The following is a 23,672-nucleotide window of genomic DNA, read 5'->3' as shown; positions in this document are numbered from 1 at the left end:
TAGGAACACACACCAAAAAAAAAAGGACAAAACAGCAAAATTGGTGCGTTACACCCATCAGGGCAGAAGTGCAACAGGTTGGCCATAAATCCTTGACCTGAGCTGGTTGTGCTGGTTGTGCTGGTTGTACTGGTTGTACTGGTTGTGCTGGTTGTGCTGGTTGAACAGCCCAAGGATACACTGGCCAGAGGAGCTTTTGATGTCATCGCCGGGGGGTGACGTTGTCTTCATCTTCTCGGCGTTGGGGAACTGCGTCAGCAGCCGCGCCTCGAAGTCCTCGCGGCGCTCGTACTCCTTGCCCCGGTAGATGAACACCTTGTTCTGCAAACACAGGCACCCCCAGAGCTAAAACCAGTGCTCCCAGTACACAACTGGGGCCTCGGGAGCACTGACACCAACGCTGTTAGCACTTCTCAGCAAGCAAAGAACCTCACGCTGTGTCGTAATCAATACTTTATCAGTATTTCTTTCTCACCTCCAACCTGGGATCATTAAGACCACGTTTACCTTTAGGTATTTTTATAAGCCATACTAAAAAATCACCTCAAAATGTGATTTCAAGGATCAGCAACACTGGTGGACATTGAAAATATACTAAGGGGAATTATTACCGAATCCAAATGTCTCCTCCACCTTCCACAGCTAATGATGGAATGGATGGCAGTAAATAAACTGAATCAGGCTTTTTATATATAAAGATTTATTCAAAAGCTCTTGGGTGAGCAAAGAAGAGTAGCAGAGAAAAATAGAAACATAATGCAGATTTGAGGAAGAATGTAAAAAAATACTGACTCTTATAAAAAGACTCATATTAATATATTAAATTTTGGCCATAGTAAACTTTAAACTTTTCATAACTTTAAAATTAAGTTTATTGTATTTGTAAGCATTGATTTCTTCTTTGCCAATAAAGAAAATGAAGAGCTATTTTACACAGTCCATTTATATGCTGAGTTCATTAAATTCAAAAGGAAAATGTAAAAGACAACTTGCATATTTTTAACTGATCAAACATATTAAAGCAAGTTTGGATAAAATTTGCATCTGAATATGCTTAACCTCATTACTCATCTCAAAATGAATACTTGGTGAAAAAATTATACAGCACTTATTAAAAAAAGGGTGTTTTGACTGGGGGTAGGAACCTGGAGTTGTTCACATTTGCCCAGCTGGGTTTAATTCTGCAATGGTGACTTTTGAAAAGCTCAGGAGGGGAAAGAAACGGAGTAAGAGATGGCTAAGAAGCCTCTGTGTAACTTTAATTTACGAATATACATTTGTAATTCCCAGGGAATGCTGGAACAGAGGGAAAAGTGAGGATTTTCTCCATCAGCAGGGCACTCAACAGCCTGGTTTTCAGAGGGCAAATTGGGAAGGAATTCATTCCTGTGAGGGTGGTGAGGCCCTGGCACAGGGAAGTTAAATAATAATGGGTTATTTCCGTGTCTCCGACTTCCAAGTGCAAGACAATCATAATACAGATGCAATTCTGACATGTTATAGCCCTAGTTTTCTTTAGTCACTAATCCAACCCATTAAAATCCTAATATTAGTGAAAAAACCCTTAAAATGTCACTGAAGCTATGATCCTGGCATCAAGCAAGTGACACATGTCCTAAATTGACACATAGCACAGATAAATCAATGATAAAAATTGCTATTAAAGGTGTCACACACACCTTTGACAGTCAACTTCATTTTAATGAAGTGCTGGAAAGGACACTCACCTGAAAACATGGTCACATACAGAAGGCTTCTCTACCACACTCATATATATATATTATATATTTATAAAAATATATTAGCCTGCCAGGCAAAAATGTCACCATTTCAGATGGTTGTGACCCTGAGTGATGGATTGGGTCATTTATCTTCATTTCTAGTGATACCCTGAAGAAATACAAAGCACTGAATACGTTTGAAGAGAAAGTTTTTCTACTAAAATTCAACTATTCCATCTCCAGAAAGCAGAAAGGAAAAACCAGTGTTTGTTTTATACACCTAAAGATCACCTGTCAGTGTCAGGCAGGTTTCTCCAAGCCAAGGGAAATTTCCAGAGTTAGAAACCTTTGTGGAAACAGGTGACACTTACCCTTATGAATGTTGGGAATCCCTGGCCGTAGTATCCAACTGCAAAATAATCTGGTTTTGGTCGTATCACCTTCACAATGTTTTCATAGAACTGGGCTTGTTTTCTCTGCAAAATAAACAGGAGGGGTTTGAATGACCTGAGCTTTTAGGACATTCTTTATACTTAAGATCCTGTGCGAATCTCTAATTTAAAGATGTTTCATTCCCCTCTTTTTTGTCACCTTTCTATCAGATTCATGGCAATATCTGGCAATACCAGACTCTGTAGCCATGATCTTTTTACTCATCATGGTGAATCTGACTGTTCCCTAAGGAATGTCTCAATTTTAATGAACCTTATCATGGTGATCCTCACTGCTCCATATCCAGTATCTCAATTTTGATGGACCTAGTGTTGGTGAACTTCATTGTTCCATATCCAATATCTCAATTTTGATGAACTTCATCATTGGGAATCTCACTGCTCCATAACCAATATTTCAGTTTTGATGGGACTCATCTTGATGAATGCCACTGCTCCATATCCAATATCTCAATTTTTATGAACTTATTCTTGGTGAACCTCAGTGCTCCATATCCAATATCTCAATTTTTATGAACTTCATCCTGGTGAACCTCACCGTTCCATATCCAATATCTCAATTTTGATGGACCTCATCTTGGTGAACCTCACTGATTCACATCCAACATTTCACTGGCAGTGAAGGTCAGGAATTTGCAAGGTCATCTGAAATTCCAGTTGTGACACCTCTGACACCGGAAGGATTGTGACACTGGAAGGATGAAGCTGCACACAGCTCATCTCAACGGTGCTGACTTGTCAGTTTTGGGCTCTTACATCTCATTACATTTTTCTACTACTTCTCTTCCATATTTACAAGCGTGAATTTGCATATGGAAAGCAGGCAGTTGAGAACTGCAGGAAAATGTGGATTTTGGAATAAACACACGCATGTCAGACACCATCTGCCTTCGACGCCGAGTTCTTCTTTATCTCTAATGATGAAATAATAGCAAATGAGCAGCTTCAGAAGATCTGTTCATTAACTTATTTTTAGTCTATTATTTCTGCAAAGAGAATGTCTTTTGATCTGGGGGGAGGTTTAGTGCTGCTCCCATACAACAGATAACAGTAAATGGCACCAAGACTACAAAGACCCAGATCTGCTGAGTACTTCTCAGCTTGTCTGGAGCAAAACTATTTTGTCATTTGTGAATTGTCTCAGAGGCTAATATTTAATATTGCTTGAAGAAAAGACGAGAGGGAGAATAGAAAGAACAAAAAAACTTCAGAATTTTATTGTGGGAGAAAAAAAAGAGCTGTTCAGCAGTAGCAGTAAGAAAATCTGATGGGGTATGTGAGACCTGACTCATGTGGGAGAGTGAATTTTGATCTCTGTCTAGTGAGGGAAATGCACGCCAGGACTAATTCTGTGACATCTCATCTCCTGGCTGATGAATAAAGAGCAGATAGACTCAATTGTCTGATGTGAGGATTGGAAGTTCTTGGTCTCCCGTCTTAGAAGAGGGAGAAACTCCATGGAAATACCCAAGGCCAGGTTGGACAGGGCTTGGAGCACCCTGGGACAGTGGAAGGTGCCCCTGCCTTGGGCAAAGTGGGTGGAACTGGATGAGCTTTAAGGTCCTCCCAAAACAAATCATTCGCCCACTCCGTGATCACTGGCTACAAGGAATAAAGTGCAAATTCCAACCTCTCCTCCAAAATGCATCCAGCAGGATAATTAAAGAGTGGCTGCCTCTGTGACAAACCCATTCACATTCCCACGTGCAAGCAAAAAGGAGATGGAAAATTAAAAGTGAGGGACTCGGAGAGCAGCCACTCCCTGGTGAATTATCACATCTGACAACCATTCCCAGCTGAGGAACAATCCTACCCAATTCCTTTTATACTGAAATGAAGAATATTCTGTGCCCACTCCAGCAGGAGCAGCGAGCTGGGGCTGTGTGGAGCTGAGTTCAACACTGCAGAATTGCCCAGCTCAGACACACTGGCATAAAGAAAACAGATAAACAATTCAAAGAAATTATGGAAAATGTACTCTGAGTGCAGAAGGAAAAGGTATCAAAAACTTTAGAGCTGAGAATTTTCAGAACAAAACCGGAATCACATCCCAACTCCTGTGGAAATGGTTGGGACCCGAGGAGGGACAGTGACAGCTGCCATTTATCTCTCTGGAAGAGAACAGGAGGAAAAAAATGGTGCAGGAATAATGAATGGGTAACGTCAGGCCAAAAATAACTGACTGGAGACATGAATGCTTGGGGATTATTCATACCTAAAAAAAGAAATGTGAATATAGAAAGACACTTGAGAGAGAATGGGGATTTTTTTTCACGTTCCCATTTATATTTAAATTCAAAATTTCCTTTTATACCCCAAATAAATCAGCTTAACATTACTGAAATGTTTTTCTTTCAGCTAAAAAAAAATAAATTCAATGTTTTTCAGACAATCCAGTGGTATCCAGTTAATTGACACTGGTCCAACAAAGCCATGATGGTTATTTATTTCTACATTTTATTGTCATTGCTATAGTATTTTTTATATAATTTTAAAAGCTTAGAGATTCAACTCTGAAATAAATTATTGCAGTGTCTATGTCATTAAAAAAAACCTACCAGCAGTTCACTGAGTTGTTCATAATCAAACATTTCATTTTCATACTGTTCTGCAAGTTCTTTACCCAAGGCAATGGCCTCTTCCCACATCTGTTGGAAAAAAAATCACAAAACAACAAAAAGAAGCTGAATTACATACCTTGGTTAAACATCAACATCAGAATCAAATCAATCCAAATAAAGCAAGCAAACGCATTGTGTCACATGGCTGAAAACACTGAGCTTCTGATGGGCCAAAGAGCTGTGCTGGGGTTATAAATATCTCCATTAATGGAACTGTGGAATTGTTTTGGCTGGAAAAGCCCTCCAAGTTCACCGAGTCCAACCATTCCCAGCACTGCCAAGGCCAGCACTGCCTGTGTCCCCAGCTGCCACATCCACAGCGCTTTTAAATTCCTCCAGGGATGGGGTCTCCAGCACTGCCCAGGGCAGCTGTGCCAGGGCTGGGCAAACCTTTCCATGCAGGAATTTTCCCAAATGTCCCCCCTGAAGCTTCCCTGGCCCAGCCTGAGCCCATTCCCTCTCCTCCTGTCCCTGTTCCCTGGGAGCCGATCCCAAATCCCCCCGGCTGTCCCCTCCTGCCAGGGACTTGTGCAGAGCCAGAAATTCCCCCTGAGCCTCCTTTGCTCCAGCCTGAGCCCCTTTCCAGCTCCCTCAGGAGTTCTCCAGCCCCTTCCCAGCTCCCTCAGGAATTCTCCAGCCCCTTCCCAGCTCCCTCAGGAATTCTCCAGCCCTTTCCCAGCTCCCTCAGGAATTCTCCAGCCCCTTCCCAGGTCCTCAGGAATTCTCCAGCCCCTTCCCAGCTCCTCAGGAATTCTCCAGCTCCTTTCCCAGCTCCCTCAGGAATTCTCCAGCTCCTTTCCCAGCTCCCTCAGCCGCTCCTGGGTCTCCAGAGCCTTCCCTGGACACACTGCAGCCCCCCACTGACTTTTTTATCGAACTTAACAAGGGTTTGGAGGTGCCTCAGCAGTGCCAGAGGGACAATCCCAGCCCTGGTCCTGCTGCCACACCACTTCTAACACAACCCAGGTGCCATCAGCCTCCTTGGCTTGGTGGCACTCAAGGTGATCTCCTCCATGACCTTCCCTGGCATGGGATGCAAATTTCCTGGATGCAAATCAAGTCAAATGATCAAAGAGCTTCAGAAGTGAAATGATTCCTGCCAGCCCATCCAGTGATGTGTAAACACAGCCTGTCCATGGAGAAACCCAGGACCTAAGGCTTTGGAGCAAGGCTGGTGATTGATTATATTTCATAATCACCTCTCTCTCCCTCTAATATCTATAATCTGTATTAGACAGGACAGGCAATTTGCAGATATTGCTTTGAACAAATACTCATTATATTTCCATTGGTTCTTCTTCCTCTCGTTCCTCAACCATGAAATTCAGCAGCCGTCTCAAGTGACCCAAAGAAATGTAACAATATCCTTCAGCTCTTCAGAAGGCAACAATCATAATGAGGAGCAGCAAGAATGGTTTTAAATGTGCATTTTTCATTTGTTTTTTCTACTCCAAAGATAAAGAACCACTCAAACCCAAAAATATGCTTAAATTAGCACACCAGGCTATCTGAGATCAAACTTGATGATCTGCTTCTGCTGCTGAAGTTTGGCTGGCATTGCTGACCTCACTTTGTTATAAAAATGAGTTTCAGAATGAATTAGAAATGCAGATTTTATTAACCTTCATCTTAAATTTAAATCCTCTGGCCACACCACCTCATTCTCCTCTCAGCACCAGGCCACACGTTCCTCGTCCTGGTGGAATCCTGAGATTCCAGAGAAGAGCAGGTGGATGGAGGAGGGCTGAGGGGAAGGGCTGAACACACATTTCCCCATTTTTCCCCAAAAACATCCACCTTTAAGGACAGGGAGCTTGGGATGAAGCACCACAACTTCCAGAGATGTTGGGAGGTGGATGCTGGGGAGAGAAGAGGAATGGTGACCTGGGGAATCCTTCACAACAACTGATCCCAGCATCCATCCCATAAAAATCCCCCAGTTCTCTTTAAAGCATTGTGCAAATAAGAGATATTTTACACCCCAAAAGCTCTCCAAACCACACAAATGAAATTCCACACTCAAAGCCCCAAAATCAGTGGCAAGTGAATTCTGTTTGTCTACTGATCTGCAAGTTGAAATTGCATTTCTTAGTGTATCAGGAAAATGTGGAAAAAATAAGACTTTTAGAAAGATTCCTGGTTCTAGATGCCAGTTGGAAAAATAAGAATAAAACTTTAAGGATGAATCCTCAGCAAGTCTTCACGTGGAACACGCCAATGTCACAAAAAGCAAGATGGGTCCCACGGTTCACTGGCCATCCCTGCTTCTCTCTGTGGAAGAATGTGGAAAAAAGGAACCCATTTTCAAGTGGAGGGAGGGACTGAAAGGTCATCCTGGCAAACTGAGCAGGAATGGGTGGAAAGCAGCAGCCTGGAGAGGCAGGGAGCTGCTGGTGGTGCAGGAGATGAGGAAATGCAGAGGGGAAAACGGTTATGGGAGATCGCAGGGAGAAAGGAAAGAGATTTGTGCCTCGCAAGTAAAGACAAAATAAAGGCTAAAAACTGCACTGTGGGGCTGAGCGAGGGGAAAGGAGCTTCTGGGTCCTGCAAAAACCAGCTGGGATGAGGTTTGGACAAAGTGGTGACCTAATTTAAGATAAAAAAGCCATGAATGCTCCCAAGGAGCAGAATCTGGTTCTTCATTAACCTTTCCTTGCAGCTCCTCGTGATATTCGACCCCTCCTCTTGATTTTACTTATTTCTCCAACAAGGTTCAGAACATTATTTATCCAGGGAAGAGCACTGGAATGAGCATGAGTTGCCTCATGTTTGTAAAGTGCCTTGAAGGTGAAAAACGCATCAGAAGGACTAATTACAATCACGGTAATGAGAGATCACGTCTGCAGGAAATTACAAGGCAGCCTGAACGCTCTGCAATGCAATTTTTGCAAGTGGAAGGATCTGAATGTTTTTATCCATATTATGGATCTAATCTAGCATGATGATACAGAGCATGTTTTTATTTTTAAACAAAAATTAACAAGAATTTAAGAGTAAAGGCACAGTTGCAGAAAAAGGAGGACATTTTCACACACCAAGCTGAGTTAATTTTGGCTCAGAAGGGCAATACAGCACAAATTTTACAGGAACTGAACTAATATTCAGGTGTTTAAGTCAGCAAGCAAAAGCTTTCAAAATCACTTAACGTTCCCTCATTTTGAGTGCCATTTCCTTCTGAACTTCAGTCATCCATAACTTCTGCATACTTTCATTTCAAAGACAACAGTGTGACCATCACTTCCCTTGTCTTGGTTCTCTGTATCTTCCAGATTTAACCAGTCCCTCTCCAAAATGAGTCTGGGAATAAACTGAAGCCTAAATAATTTTTGATTTGGATCAACACTGTAAACAAGTTCCCTTGGTTCTTCCCACTGACTCCTGGATAAGCACAGATGTCTGGGAATGCAAAAGGTGGGTTGATTTAGATGGGATTTTGGGCAGGAATTGTTCCTGGCAGGGTGGGCAGGCCCTGTCCCAGGGGCCCAGAGCAGCTGGGGCTGCCCCTGGATCCCTGGCAGTGCCCAAAGCCAGGCTGGAGGAACCTGGGAAGCGTTGGGTGGATGCCCCTGCTTGTGGCAGGATGGGACCAGGGGACCTTTAGGGGTCCTTTCCAACTCAAAGCATTCAGGGATTCTGAAAGCAGACACACCCTGCCTACACATCACTGCCACTGATTAAATAACAACTTTAGCAGAATTAAATCTCCTTTGATTTGTTTTTCACCTTCCCATCCTTGTCTGTCAACACCAGAAACACATGGGAGCAGAGGCTGTTTCCACCGCACCTCCTCTAGCCTGAACAAAGCCTTCAGATGTTACTGAATATTAATATTAATAATGGATTCTGTAAATGTTCCAAAGCCTGAAAAATGAATCCTCAAATTCAGTGTGATCCAGATTTAGTTCATGTACAACACAGTAATCACATAATTCTTATGTTCTTCCTAGCAAGGGAGTGGAGATGAGCAGGAGAAAACCAGACCATGGAATCACAGAATCCCAGGATGATTTGGGTTCAAGATCATCTCCTTCCACCCCTGCCATGGCAGGGGACAACTCCCACTATCCCAGGCTGTGTCCAGCCTGGCCTTGGACACTTTCACAGATCCAGGGACAGCCTCAGCTGCTCTGGGAATTCCATCCCAGCTCCTCCTCACCCTGCCAGGAACAATTCCTGCCCCAAATCCCATCCAGCCCTGCCCTCTGGCACTGGGAGCCATTCCCTGTGTCCTGTCCTTCCATCCCTTGTCCCCAGTCCCTCTCCAGCTCTCCTGGAGCCCCTTCAGGCCCTGGAAGGGGCTCTGAGCTCTCCCTGGATCCCTCTCCTCTCCAGGTTGAACAATCCCAGCCCTCTCAGAAGAGCAGCTTCAGATATTAGAACAACATTTGTTTCTGGCTTAAATTTCTGGGATTCCTTTAAAGTTTCTGTAGAAGTCAGTTTACAAGTTCTCCTGCTGACACTGTGTCACGTGATTTTTAATGGAACACTTTCAGGAACCTTTTCTATCATACTGCAAATACACAATAAAAAAAGGGATAAAGATTCTTTCCATTTAAAGACAGTCTCTAACTTTGTCCCTCTCCAGCCAAGACCTCTGTCTTAGAGGAAAGCACCCACTTTTTGTTTCTGCTGCTTCTTAAAAACCTCACTTTGCTCCAGCATCTCTGTTTGGAAATCCCAGCTGTGCAGTTGTTCCTTCACAGGAACAACGAGAAGTTGGATTATGGAACTCAATTTCTCAAGGGGAGAGAGCCCTGAACTCCAGAGGCCCAGGAGTCCACACAATCACTGAGGTTGGAAAAGACTTCTAAGATCACCAACCATCACCTCGTCAAGTGATAAACCCTGTCCTCAGGTGTCAAATCCAGACAGGGATGGGGACTGCACCACTGCCCTGGGCAGCCTGTTCCTCTGCTTGTCAACCCTTTCCATGAAGAAACTTTTCCTCGTGTCCAACCTAAACTTCCCCTGGTGCAACTTGAGGCTGTTTCCTGAACTACGTGCCTTTCCCCTCTGCACCATGACACCTCCAGCATCACAGAAAACCAACCCAAAGCTGGAGATTTTTCCACCATTCTCAGAGAAACAGGGATTGCGTGTCTCACATCCCCTGCACACCCCTCTGAAAAATTCAGCTGTTTATTCCAGAGCCAATTTATTCAGGTGAGGACAGCACGGCTGTGGCCCAGGATCCTGATAAATGAAATCTATATTCTTGAAGGTCAATAACTCCCAATCTGCTGCCTCACAGATTTCCTGCCTTGGAAGCTTTCCCAGCTTTGCCCAGGACATGGCAAGTCCTCTGGAGAAATGAGTTGTACAGGGAGCTACTACACAGGATTTGTACGAGGTACAACTCATTAATGGGAGAAACAATTTATCTGGAGAGGGTACCAGGGAGAGAAGCTGCTGATACTGGAAGGAAAACGCTTCTTTTACACTCAGGGGTTAAGAAAAATGTGCAGAGCCTAAATTTAGTTGTGTAGACACGAGCTGCAAATTGTTATGGGCAAGACTTTGCAGATGCAGATCTTTTTTAGGGAAAACCCAGCGACTTATTTTTCAAGCTGGATTGCTTGTTGGCCAGAAAGAACTACAGCATGCAATTTAGTTTTTGAGGTTAATAGCAACAAAGGAGGATCTCGGGGTATTTCTGAGCTCCTGCAGAGTTAATGGTCAGGAACAGTGAAATAATCTGGGATAAGAATATTATGGTGCCATATTCTGACGAGTGAGGGACTTTCTAAGGTGGTTAAATTTCAGGTAGTGTTAATTAACCAGCATGAAGGCTCAGTATTTTAAATAAAATGCTAAAACTCAGCACATCTCTATTGTTGGTACTGCATTCAAGATACAGCCAGGTTGGAAACTCTTTAAATAAATAAAAATATTCATTTGGAACACAGTCAGACTCTGTATCCTCCCTCTCCCAAGACTTTCTGTCCTTCCCAGCTCTCAGGACAGCTCTGGGGCTGAGCTGGCCACGAGCCTCACACAGATTTTTGGCAGACAGGTGAATTTCACCACTCACTTGTTAGAGATGGAAGAAAAAGCCATTTGATGTCATCCTATGAGCTGGAAAAAAAAGGCTTTTAAAGCCAAAGCATGGCATTTGCTGTCTAATTTCAAGTATTTTCTGTTCTGTGGCTGCTGTAAAGCAGTAAAAGCTTTTTGTTTGGAGGAGGAGGGGAGAAAGGAGGAGCAGAAATAAATGAGCAGTGTGCATTAGTTTACCTTTTTGTCCTCAGGACCAATGCTTTCAATTTACTGAGTAGCAGAGGAAAACCTCTCCTGATTTATGGAACCAGCAAACCTGAGCCTGTGGCTGTTCACACATTTCACCAGGAACAGGAATGCTGCTGCTTCCCTTGTGGCACCACAAACAAAGCTGGTTTAAAACAACACCTTATCTTTGCCAAGGAGCATTCCCTGCATTCAGGAGTTCATCAGCATTGATTTCCACCACCTCCCTCCCACAGGAAAAGTGTCACCCCTTCCCTCAACCCTTTATTCCCATCACTGTTTTCCCTTCTCACTTTGGGATATTCTAACCCAACAATTTCCAGGAAAATCCCCGGATTAAGGACTTTGTTGGAAATTACAAAGCTTCAGGAAAACAGAGAGAGCAAACACTTGAGAGCAGTTCAAAAGGATGGGTTGGACTGCTGGGATAAGCCTGAGGATAAGGATTGGAAGGGCAAAAGCCAAGGGAGATGGAGACTGGAAAGTGCAGGGCAGTGAAGAAGAGTAATCTGGAGAGAAAAGGATCCCTACACCAGGGAAACAACTTTCCTTTTGGAAAGAAGGAGCTTAGAAAAAGAATTCCATAACTAATCAGGAATCAAATTCATGAAGTAGAACAACTGCAAAATGTGAAAGTTGTTTCTCAAAATTGCTCCTTCCCTAAAGGTGAAAGTTGTACTTCAGCTTTATGAAAGGCTGGTTTAAGGACCAAAAGTCAGATACAAGTAAAAAAGCAAACTTCCAAAGAGTAAGAGATTAAAAACAGAAATCAAAATGAGGAATCCTAAATGGATCTTGAACTACAAATACCAGGGATGCTCGTGGTGAGGGCCAGCATTTTGTTCTCAGCCACAGGAGGTGCCACACTCCTGCCTTCAGGGCAAGTCCAAGCTCCCTTTTACTCACTTAGAAAATTCTCAGGCACTTCTGGAGCAGAAGCAAAGTGTTCATTCCAGCCTCTGTGTGGAGGATTAAATCTAAATTCACCTGCCCAAGAATGCCAATATTTAAGGGATAAACCTCATGGTTGGCTTTCAATAGACAAGGAAACTGTGAGTTCCCCTGGGAAATTACTCTGTCAAGAGAAAGGGATCCTGATTTTTGAGAGGCTGAACTACACCAGCCTTTAAAAAACAAAAAGACAATGGTTTAAACCCAATTTTAGGAAATCCCTCTGCTCCAATTTTTCTACATAATGTTTCTAACTCCCACATCTCCCTCCCTTCCCAAATCCACAGCTTCCCATCAGACAGGTTGGGCTGGGAGAGACACAGGCTCACAACTTTAAAACAAAACTCCTGAGCTTCTGCAAAAGCCTGGAAATGGCTCTGCAGCTGTCCAGTGGTCCACACCTCGTGTTGACTTCATGAGAAGGGAAATCAAACAAGTGGGATCTGGAGTGAACTGCCGGGCAAGGACCCAGCTGGGTGATTATGGCACAAAAAAACCCCAGGAATTGTTTTGGGAATGGGTTCAGTCTCCCAGAAATGCACAGCAAAGGTTGTTACTGATCACAGAGAGGTGAAGAAGCTGCTGGGCTACATCAGCAAACTGCTCAAGGAATGCAAGAAGTTGATTTAACTTAACGTCAGAACATCCCAAATGAGAGGATTACCATCAACCTACACTGGAAACCTCCACTTGGAGCTTCCTGACATTTGCAAAATCACATAAAATGAATATTTTCAGCGTATATTGATTTTTTTATTTCCCTTTTCATCGAGTAATGTGAAAAATATTCACCAGCTTGGGTGACCAGAAAATGAGGAGGAATATCTGCAAGTAGGAAAGAGCAGTTTAGAAATGAATCATCTCCTCACACACACAAAAAAATCACACAGGAGTCCTGGAACTGGAGTTGTGCACAAAACTGGTGCTCAGCAGAACAATTCCCAGTGCCTGGCCACCAGAAGGGACCAACAGGGAGCCATAAAGACATAAAGCAACAAAATAAAAACAGGCAACTCCTGGTTTTCCTTCCAGACAGGAATATAAGATTAAAATAAGCTTTAAAATCAGCTCATTCAAATGAGATTCCCTCTCGTTCACTCAGGAAAAGCTTTTTGGGCAGCAGGAACTGTCCCCAAGTCACCCCAAACAGCCACTTGGGCACCACCCCAGAATTATATTCTTACAATTTTATCCCAGTCCAGAATTACAGTTTTTACCCCAATCCAACTTTTAGCACCACTCATCAACAACTCTGAAGTATTGCATTAAGATAAGCTATAAAATTTGACTTTTTAAGCAACATTTCTAAGAAAATGATAGAAATTATAGTTCCTATCAAATTTATTCTAGGATTTTAATCTGATGCTGCTAAAAGCACCTGGAAAGGGTGGGCTGGCTGGATAATATTCTAATTCTACCAGAAAACACAATTTCTGCTCATCCTACAGAGCCTGGTTTTAAACCCCAAGTTTACTTTTCTGAAATGTTCTGACAAAGAGATTCCTACTTCTGTACTCGAATATTTTGTGCCTGAAATATCCAAATACTGATCCATGCCTGTCTCCCACATTAACCCCCTTCCTCTCCAACACCAAATAATGCCAAATGCAAATCCCTTCTGCATTAAAAGATGCAATTGCAATGAAATATCCTCATCCCAGGATATTTATGATATGAACCACAGACATTCAGGCCCTGAGGGAATTATTTTTGTGTACACAAGGAAAAAACAAGGGGAGCTGAAGGATTCTTTTAGCTCTTGTAACTGCCAGAAAAAGTCCTCTGAATCACATGCATCACTTTTTTATTTACTCCATGCCATCATATGCCCATACATTTACCCTTAAGAGAGGAGTTATAAATGTACCACTGATTTCTTTAGACTTTTCTTTTTGGTAGTATCATTATCTCTAAGTGCTTCCTGAAGGTCACTGGATGCAAACTATGTCTACTATTAAATTTATAAGTTCGAGAGAAAAGCAATGAAATACATTTGCACTTTTTTCTTCCCTTTTTTACCTTGCCCTTGTCAAAGTAATGGATAATTTCTTGATAGAGCTGATCTTTCAGCTGTCCTTGAGTAGCAGCTTGGTATCCATCCCGCTGGGTAAGATGTGCTGCACATGCTTCTTCTGACCACTAAATCACACACAAAAAAGAAAAAGGGGAAAAGTGAAAGCAAATCCAAAGTATGAGTTCTGAAGTGAAATTTTAAAAAAATTCTTTATTTAAAAATATTTTAAAAATTATTTTAAAAATTCTTTATTTAAAGAAGTGGTACTGCAGTTAATGCACCAACAAAGGGATTTTTCCCAGTTGTGCCCTTTGCTTCCTTGGGCACAAGGAGCATTTATCTGGATGTTGTAATTGGAGGTTAATTACATCCATCAGCTGCAAGGGAGCTTCTGGAGGTGGCTTCTCAACTTGGTGAGTTTGATGAGAGTGACCTTGTCCTGCTGATGGCTACAACCCGCTGGGGACACAATGAACACTTGGTGTGAAACCCTGGAGCCCAGCTCCATCAACACAAAGGGAAGGGCTGCAGGCAGGGAAATGAGATGGCTCCAACTCACTGAGGACCTCCAGAGGCAGGGAAAGGATAATTAACTTTATCCAGCCTGTCTGCAATTAGCAGCTCTGCCTCTTCCAGCAGATGCCTGATGGATCAAGGGAAAGACGTCAGTCATAGGAATCATGGAATGGTTTGGGTTGGTAAAGGAGCTTAAAGCTCATCCCATCCCACCCCAGCCATGGCAGGGACACCTTCCCCTGTCCCAGCTGCTCCAGCCCCAATGTCCAGCCTGGCCTTGGGCACTGCCAGGGATCCAGGGGCAGCCCCAGCTGCTCTGAGCAACTTCCACATTATTTTCCAGAATTACTGCTACTTTACCTCCTATATATTATTAAATTTCACCCAATCACTTGTTGATTTGGCCAAAATGTTTATGTTTGGGTCATGCAGCCAGCTCTGACAGCTTTGTTCTGAACTCTGTTTCTGAGCAACACAAACCTGCTGGAGTCTGCAGTGTGATGGTGTTTTTTTTCAGCATGCTAAGAGCTGCCGTCTCCTGTTAGTTTTGAACACCTCAATTTTGAGAAAAAGGGTTGAAAACACAACAAAAGTCTCTCTTCTTGAGTGTGCTTCATCAGCTTGCAGTAATTTGGCCCCTCTCTCTCCACAGACAGAGCTTTCTTGCAGATTTCAAGGTGAAATTCTCACACGCTCTCAGGCTTGCCCTCGATGTGATCCCATTAAAATCAGGGGGATGAAATATCTGCCTGTGATGAGTGTCATTGAAAATCCTGCCCTGAGGCTTGACAGAAAAACTCAATTGCTCAGTTACACACCCCCCAGTATCGCTGCTCCTCAGGCTACACTGAACTCCTCCCTCCTCTGAGGGCTGCAGGAGCAGGGATTGAGACAGAGATTGATACACTTTTATAATAAAGTAATTCCAGCCTCTAATGAAATTACAAACAAACATCCACTCAGGGATGAAAATCTGTGATAAATCCTGCTCTGGCATTTGCTGTCTGCTATTGATTTGTATTAGAAGGACAGAAAAATGGATATTTCTTCCCATGAAGTTCTTCCACTGAATTCAAGAGTACATTAAGTGAGACACTCACCTGCTCTCTGACACATTCCCTACGAAAAGCCACACCTGGCTGAACTTTAATTTGAGGTCACAGAAAGTAAGTTGTCTAACAAGTGCAAGCCATGCCAGGTGAAAGTTTGAGTGACATTTTATGGCATGGTTTATTCCATCATTTATTCAGGAACACAGCCCCCATGGAAGGGAATGAATCCTTCATCCTGTCTGAAAGGCTCATCCATGTGAAGTGGGCACAGTGCTTTTGCACTCCAAATGAATCTTAGAGATGTTTCCTTGTGTAATAACCCTCTAATGATTTTAAAATACAGTAAATACATTTCAGAGTGTCTTAATTTAAATTGCACATGTACACTCTGCACCATATTTAGTCTTTTTATGGCTTGGATGCAGTTTACGCAGCTCTGAAGTACGAATAATTCTCAGTGCATCCATCAGAAGGATCTCATTTAACACCTTCCCCTTTTCAACTTTTCAAAATAGATATTTGACACTCCCACTTTGCTGGGGATTGCTGAAATTAAAGCCAGGACTGCTGAGAACAGTTGGCTGCTGAGGATAAAGAGGGGCACAGCAGGTTTGCAGTAACACAATCCCAGGCTGCTTTGGGTGGGAAGGGATTGAAATCCCATCTTGTTCCATCCCTTGCTATGGGAAGAGAAACTTTCTCTGGATCAGGAGGCTGCAACACACTCGCCAGTGGAATGGGGAGGACATCAAGGGGAAAATAAAATTCTCATTTATTCTGCCCCTGACTCTCTGCCCCTGGGGGAGTTGTGTCCTTGAGGGGTGTGGGAAGAGATCCCTGAGGGAGAAAGATTTCACTGCAGGTTGTGAAATGTGAGGAATACAAACAGAACTAAATTAAACTCCTCCAAAACCTCTGATTCTTATCACGCTGAGATTTTTAGTTTTCCCATTAACTGCTTTTCAAAATTAAAACATAAACCTAGGAATTCAGTGATGATCCAGCTGTATTAAATGTGATTTCACAACACAAGTGTCTGCTGGCAAGGGCAGCATCTTCCTAAATGATAACCAGGAGAGCCAAGGGGGTACCTGCTCCCACATTTGTGACATAAGCACGTAAAAAAGCTGCATGTTAGAGACAACATCTTCTCTCCAGAATGTTTTCAGGGAGATTAATGCTCCTGAAGTACATCTTCACTCCATTCCTGGCTGGCAGTGGATAGTTAAACACTCAAATGCTTTATTTCAGGCACTTTCTGCAGCTAACATGTTATTTGTGCATATTGCAGGCTACACCAAAGAGAAGCAATATTGTTTGTGCCTCTTCAAATGTGCTATAAACTGGGTAACACTGCATTAAAATTATATGCACCTTTTAAAGGCATGAACTTGGAAAGAAGGCCATTTGAATCTCTCTAGTTTTCTGAAATCTAAACTGAATTGGTTACAAACACCCAAGAGCACTCGAGAACAGGCTCCAGTATTCCAGGCACAAAAAGATCTGTGGAGAGCTCATTTACTAAAATACCTGGTATGGGGCTTTTACATATTGTACAGTCTGGGTATTTGCAATTTGGGATTTTGTGCTGCTGATTTGACCACATTCCCCTCACTCCAGCTCAAGATGCAGCTCTGCCATGCAGTGAAGTGTTGCCTTCCTCTGTGTGGGAATTCCACGTGCAAAAGAGAGCTCAGCACAGAGCTGTCCATCAGCTTCAAGTGCAGATGTCCTGAGTGCCCAACACAACCCTGGCTGGCTCCTGCTGGGATTTCCCAGGCTTGGGATGTGTTTTGGGGCTTACCTTGAGGAGCTTGGCGTGCAGGAGCAAGGTGTAGGCAGCCTCTGTGTAGTTATCACACTCCTTGTGCAGGTCACACAGCTTGTACAGGTACCTGCCAGCAACAGAAACACTGGCTCTTAAAAAGAGTGGGTTTAAGATCTTACTCAGTAATTTAATTTGAAGATTACAAGGGTTCAAGTCTATCTTCAAACAAATAAATATTTGTGGGGTTGGTTAAAGTTCTCAATTCTGTGTGCAGACAACCATCAGGACCATTTGCATTTCCACTGTGCTGTTCTTAATGGACACTCAGGGAATCGTGGGATCATTAAGATTGGAAAAGTCCTCCAAGACTGACTCCAATGTTTGACTGAACACCAGGAGAATGACTTGTGATGAGCAATAAATCCAATCCAGATTTTGTGCAAGACAGAGCACTCTTATATAAGTTCAGCTATGGGGACAGAAATAAGTTTTATTCTTTAACTTCAATATCATCACACCTCTGGCATTCTCTTCATTTATTTGATGATTTTTACACTGACAATTAAAAAATCCCCACAAAACTATTAAAATTTGTATTTTGAAAAAGCCAGTGGAAATACTTTTAAGTTTGATATTCATTATAAGTTTGTTAACAGAAATTGGAGGGACTTTGGATGGGGGTTTCACAGGGAGAGACAATTTGTCTTTATAGAGATGCTGCACAGGGCAGACCTAAATAATAAGAAATAACTTAATAGGTTTCTCAATTATCAATCCTGCCATTTCCTGTTCTTTTTGCAAACTTCTAAAAGACCAATTAAAACCATTTAAACTACAAGAAGAGAGTTCATGAGTAAAAATTCTTCCAAAAAGATAACAAGCACCTGAGAATGAATGACAAGTAACATTTAAAAGTGCATTAAAACCACAAATTTCATCATTTTAGCACAACAGTGTAAGCAACAGTCAGCCAAAGCACAAATGGGGGGCTGTGAACACACAATATTTCCATCTTTACTTGGCCTGAAAAGAGATTTTGAAGGCTTTAAGTTTAAAGTAAGTATCAGTCAGGTATTATTTAAGAGTTGTTTTTATTCCAAGTCAGATATTTTGTACCTCACCAGGAGGAAACGTCATTTCCTTGCTCAGCTTTGCCTTATTTGTTTTCTTCACGAGCAGAAGAATTCTGGCTCCTGAGTATTTCAGTGCTCATTGTAATGGGACTGAAGGACTCGGAGAAAGGGGACAGAGATAATCTCCTGACTTTCACTTCCAGCACTCTGTTCTTGGTGCAGATAAGCTTTTGAATTACTTCAGGTTCAGCCAAGGTGTGATTTTTCATTACTCTTCTCCTCCAGCCCTCAAGTGACTGCTTAATATGAACTTAAATTCCCCAATTACAGAGCCTGTGTCAGGCAGTTTGTCACCAGTCATGTTTACAAACCTTATGTACATCTCTTCCCTCTCGATCTCCTTGTAGAAATTCTGAAAAACAACATGATTTGGTTACAAAGTCTTTGATTTCACACTTTGGAATGTACACAGAACACGCTCCAAATTAAAAATTCATAATTGCGTAATGTCAACCTCCAAACTGCAAAATGAAATTTGCCTCCAGTGATGGAACACAAGTTATTTAACTCAGAAAATCAAATGCTGGGATGTTTCATGCTGCAGTGTTTTAGGGCTTCTGTCTCATTGCAAAGGTTAAGAATTTGCAAGAACAATACTGCTGGAAATTTGCTGCTGGCATTTGCAAGTCACACATCATTAACCATTTTCAGCTGAAAATTTTCTAATATACAACAAACCCATCATTTTTAGATGTTTTAGAACATCCATGTTCTATGGATTGAAAACTCTGAATCTTAGTTGAGCAATACATCATCTGCTCTTGGATTCTAACAGTTTCCTTGGAAATACAAAGTTGGATTGGTGTTATTTATCTGGTTTCATATGTCACACATTAGCATCGCTCTCCTCTGAGCGCCTCCAGCCTTGAGATAAACTGGTTAACAGTGCAAATATTGGAAATGCAAAATATGATAAACTGGGGGAGAGATTCAAGGCATTTCTGAGTCTAATTTCAAGTTTGCCTCCAAAATTTAAAATATATCTGAGAAAACAAAATACCAAGAAAGTCCTACTTCACTGCATTGAATATATTTCAATGCTAAATTAAAGAAGTTTGAGGAGGCACTAAAAGAGCACAAACCCAGTACTAAAAGTGGAATAAATGCAATATAAAAGTGATCCCTTTAAAGAGAACTGAATGCAAGACAGAATCCACATTCCACAGAGGAATGATTGGTTATTCCAGGGGTATTTAAATTGATAAAACTGCTTATGAGTTTTGGGTTCAATTCAGATAACAAACTACCAAGGCCACCAGTGCCCTGTGTCCCCAAGTGCCACATCCACACGGATTTTAAATCCCTCCAGGGATGGGCACTCCAAACTGCCCAGGGCAGCTGTGCCAGGGCTGGGCATGAAGGAATTTTCCAGGGAGGAATTTTCCCAAATATCCCCCCTGAGCCTGCCCTGGCCCAGCCTGAGGCTGTTCCCTCTCCTCCTGTCCCTGTTCCTGGGAGCAGATCCCAAATCCCCCCGGCTGTCCCCTCCTGCCAGGGACTTGTGCAGAGCCAGAAATTCCCCCTGAGCCTCCTTTGCTCCAGGCTGAGCCCCTTCCCAGCTCCCTCAGCCCCTCCTGGGGCTCCAACCCCTTCCCCATCAGCAGTGGCTCAAGTGCAGATCAAACCCTCCAGGTTAAACTACAGCCAGTGCAGCCAAATTTAATCCCAGGAAAACCTCAGGATCAATAAAGTCCCAATTAGGAGCTCTTTGAGACCTCACGTGGGAATTGTGCCGAGTTTCAGCCGTGGGCTGGGTTTTTGCAAAGGCATGAATTTCACTTCAGGTACTTGGAGAATGATGAAAAGGCTGAGTGGGCCCTGGAGGGAGAAGGGGAGTGTAAAATCAAGCTGAAGTTTGAAATCACAGCAACTGAAAGCGACGGAAAATTCCGCCCCGCTCCGCTTCCCGGCGACTCCAGTGGCTCCAGCAGACCTGAGCTCGGTGTCTCACGGTGACTGAACCTGACAGCAGCAAATCACCCACGAAATCCATCATCTGCAAATGCCTGACAAATTCAGCTGCCCGAATCCAGCATCACGAGATGCTGTTGGGAGAAAACACCTGGAGAAAACAAACCCAATCCCCAAGTGTCCCATGGCTCCCCCACGGGGACGGCGAGAATTCCTGGGGGAGGCTTCAAATGTTCTGATCAAGGGAAGGAGAAACAACTTCACCTTCCCAAGGAAATTTTCCCAGTTTGACAGAGAGCCTGTGGTGACTGTGATTTGTTGTTTCCCATCCTGCTTGGAGAACTGGCAGGATTTTCCACCTTGCTCGGGAGGATGCCGTGACCTTTCTGCGGGCAGCCCAACAGCACCTGCTGCATCACCAGCTGCTGACAGCTCCCCAAGTCCCTCCTCTTTGCCCATTTCCCAAACATTCTGATGCTTTCTGATGTGCAAAGAGAGGAAAAACAAACTAAAAATAAGCCAAATTTCAGATTTGATGCCTCCATCTCCTCTCCTGCTCCAGTGGGCACGGTTTTGTTTCTGGCTGATGCGATGGGGCGGTGTAAAGGCTGCACTGCACGAGGCCAGGACTGCATTAAAAGCAAAAAAAAAGCTAAAAACTACATTATATGCAAAAAAAAAAATATCCTGCAAACTATTTACTCAGCTCTTTCCTGAACAAAATCCATCACCCAGATCATATAAATGATAAACACTGGCTGTGCCTCATGTATTTAGGCAAAATCAAAGCTTTGATGATGATCTGGGGAGGAAAGCTTGGAATCCTCAGTGGCAAACAGTGCTAGTGGAAAAATCAAATTTAGTTCATGTTATTTTGGGGTCTCTGAAAGTTATTTTTCATGGGTGCTGATTTTGGGGTTATAAAATCCCATTTTCTAAATCTCTACATTTCTCTAAATCTCTAAATTGTATGAGCGCAATGGGGAGCAATTATTGCTCCCAGCTCCAGCCCAAATGGACCAAGATTTGTGTAAGGAGTGGACACTTCCAAAATTTTAGGACCTAAGAGAAGGAAATTTCCTATCAGTGAGGAAAACAAGCCAAGCTTTTCCTGCTGTGAATTAAATAGTAACTCAAATTTCTTCAAATAATTTCAATAAAGGGGCTGAGCAGAGAACAGAATTTAAATGGGATTGCAACTCCATGGAAATTTTGGGAGTAAATGGCAGAGAACTCTGACATTCTGTATGTCAAGTGGTTTTCAGCACAGAGTTGTTTATACATCAATTGTAAATGTCAATGAACAGGCCCTGTAACATTTCTCCTTATATCTTTCTGTAGAAACAATTAAAGAAGGGATAATCAGTGTTTTCACAGATTGGCCTTCACCAAAATAGGAAAAAAAATAGGAAAAAATCCTAAAGAATTCCAAATTTTCCTGAGAATCCCAACAGACACTCTGCTTGACACAAGCCCTTGGTTAAAGGTGCAGGATTTTGAGAGTAATGGGGGTTTGGGTGATTTTTGCTGGTTTTGTAGTGACTGTGGCAATGTTGTGAGGATTTTGCAGGGATTTTGTGGTGATCTTGCAGTTATTTTGTGGTGATTTTTTGGCAATTCTGCAGAGATTTTGTGGTGATTTGTGGTTATTTTGTGGTGGTTTTGTAGTGGTTTCATAGCACATTTGTGGCAATTTTGTGGTGATTCTGCAGTGATTTTGTGACAGTTTTGTGGTGGTTTCATAGCACATTTGTGGCAATTTTGTGGTGATTTTGCAGTGATTTTGAGGTGTTTTTGCAATGATTTTATGGTGATTTAGTGGTGATTGTGTGACAGTTTTGTGGTGGTTTCATAGCGAATTTGTGACAATTTTGAGGTGATTTTGCAGTGATTTTGTGGTGATTTTGTGGTGGTTTCACAGCAAATTTGTGGTGATTTTGCAGTGATTTTGTGGTGATTTTGCAGTGAATTTGCAGTGATTTTGTGGTGATTTTGCAGTGAATTTCCAGTGATTTTGCAGTGATTTTGGGGTGATTTTGCAGTGATTTGGTGGTGATTTTGCAGTGATTTGATGGTGATTTTGCAGTGATTTTGTGGTGATTTTGCAGTGAATTTGCAGTGATTTTGTGGTGATTTTGCAGTGAATTTGCAGTGATTTTGCAGTGATTTTGGGGTGATTTTGCAGTGATTTGGTGGTGATTTTGCAGTGATTTTGTGGTGATTTTGCAGTGATTTTGGGGTGATTTTGCAGTGAATTTGCAGTGATTTTGGGGTGATTTTGCAGTGAATTTGCAGTGATTTTGCAGTGATTTTGGGGTGATTTTGCAGTGATTTGGTGGTGATTTTGCAGTGATTTTGGGGTGATTTTGCAGTGAATTTGCAGTGATTTTGCAGTGATTTTGGGGTGATTTTGCAGTGATTTGGTGGTGATTTTGCAGTGATTTTGGGGTGATTTTGCAGTGAATTTGCAGTGATTTTGGGGTGATTTTGCAGTGAATTTGCAGTGATTTTGGGGTGATTTTGCAGTGATTTGATGGTGATTTGTGGTTTTCCTGCTCACCAGCACGTTGACAGTGCAGCTCATGCGGTTCTCCTTGTTCTCATCGTGCATGATGGTCCTGTAGTCCAACAGCCGCTCCATCAGCCGCACCACCAGCTTCACAAAAGTCTCCCCACTCTTGGCCAGGTATTTGTGCTTCCTGCAGTGCTCCAGGAGACTGAAAAACCAATTAAGTTCGCCTTGTTAATCACACACGGAGAAAAACCTTGACTCAGGTGCGGTTTTAAATATTGCGCATCGTTAACAGATTTTAATTATTTCTGGGCTACAAAGTTCATTGTAGTCTAATTGCTCTCTCTCCTGACTTCCCCATGACATAAATTTTGCTGCTGATCAACACTTACATTTTGTCAAATAACACTTTGTACTGCTCATCTCCACGGCCTCCTTCCACTTCGTGATCCAGTTTGGTGATGATCTCGTTTTCGAACTGCAATTAAACAAAGCAAGTGTAAATAATCAGCTGGCAAATATTTCACTTTATTACTGTAGCCTCGATGCCTCACAGATTGGTTGGGTGCCTCAGTGAGATGTTCAGCCCCTGGTTTAAAGCTTGATTGACTTTTAGAGTTTGCAGTCTCTGGTTTTAGACTCTCCACGATGATCCCCTGCCCTACAAGGACTTCTCTGGTTAAAGGAATCGCTGGTCGTGCTGTTAAATGAAGTGTAAATATTTGTATTATGGAAAACTAAAGAAGGAGATTAATGCCAGGAATTGAGGGCAGGGAGA

At 42.6% G+C, this 23,672-nt stretch overlaps 1 protein-coding gene across 3 annotated transcripts in view; it reads right to left on the bottom strand.

The window, feature by feature from the left end:
• DOCK1 (dedicator of cytokinesis 1) overlaps nt 1-23,672 on the bottom strand; it is a 261,997-nt gene that overhangs the window by 35,341 nt on the left and 202,984 nt on the right. For all 3 annotated transcript variants that reach the window (XM_014257704.2, XM_005528870.3, XM_088059823.1), the window contains exons 34-41: nt 23,287-23,372; nt 22,943-23,099; nt 18,783-18,823; nt 17,375-17,465; nt 14,008-14,127; nt 4,732-4,821; nt 2,093-2,197; nt 180-321 (exon numbers count right to left, since the gene is read on the bottom strand). In XM_014257704.2, coding sequence (XP_014113179.2) covers nt 180-321; nt 2,093-2,197; nt 4,732-4,821; nt 14,008-14,127; nt 17,375-17,465; nt 18,783-18,823; nt 22,943-23,099; nt 23,287-23,372 — 832 coding nt within the window. The remainder of the gene's footprint in view (nt 1-179; nt 322-2,092; nt 2,198-4,731; nt 4,822-14,007; nt 14,128-17,374; nt 17,466-18,782; nt 18,824-22,942; nt 23,100-23,286; nt 23,373-23,672) is intronic.

The sequence above is a fragment of the Pseudopodoces humilis genome, chromosome 9, assembly GCF_049639895.1.
Source record: "Pseudopodoces humilis isolate 2021_Gansu_Grassland_sample_001 chromosome 9, ASM4963989v1, whole genome shotgun sequence".
Taxonomy (NCBI): domain Eukaryota; kingdom Metazoa; phylum Chordata; class Aves; order Passeriformes; family Paridae; genus Pseudopodoces; species Pseudopodoces humilis.
The sequence above is the reverse complement of the archived record's forward strand: the minus strand, read 5'-3'. Positions and strand labels throughout refer to the sequence as shown.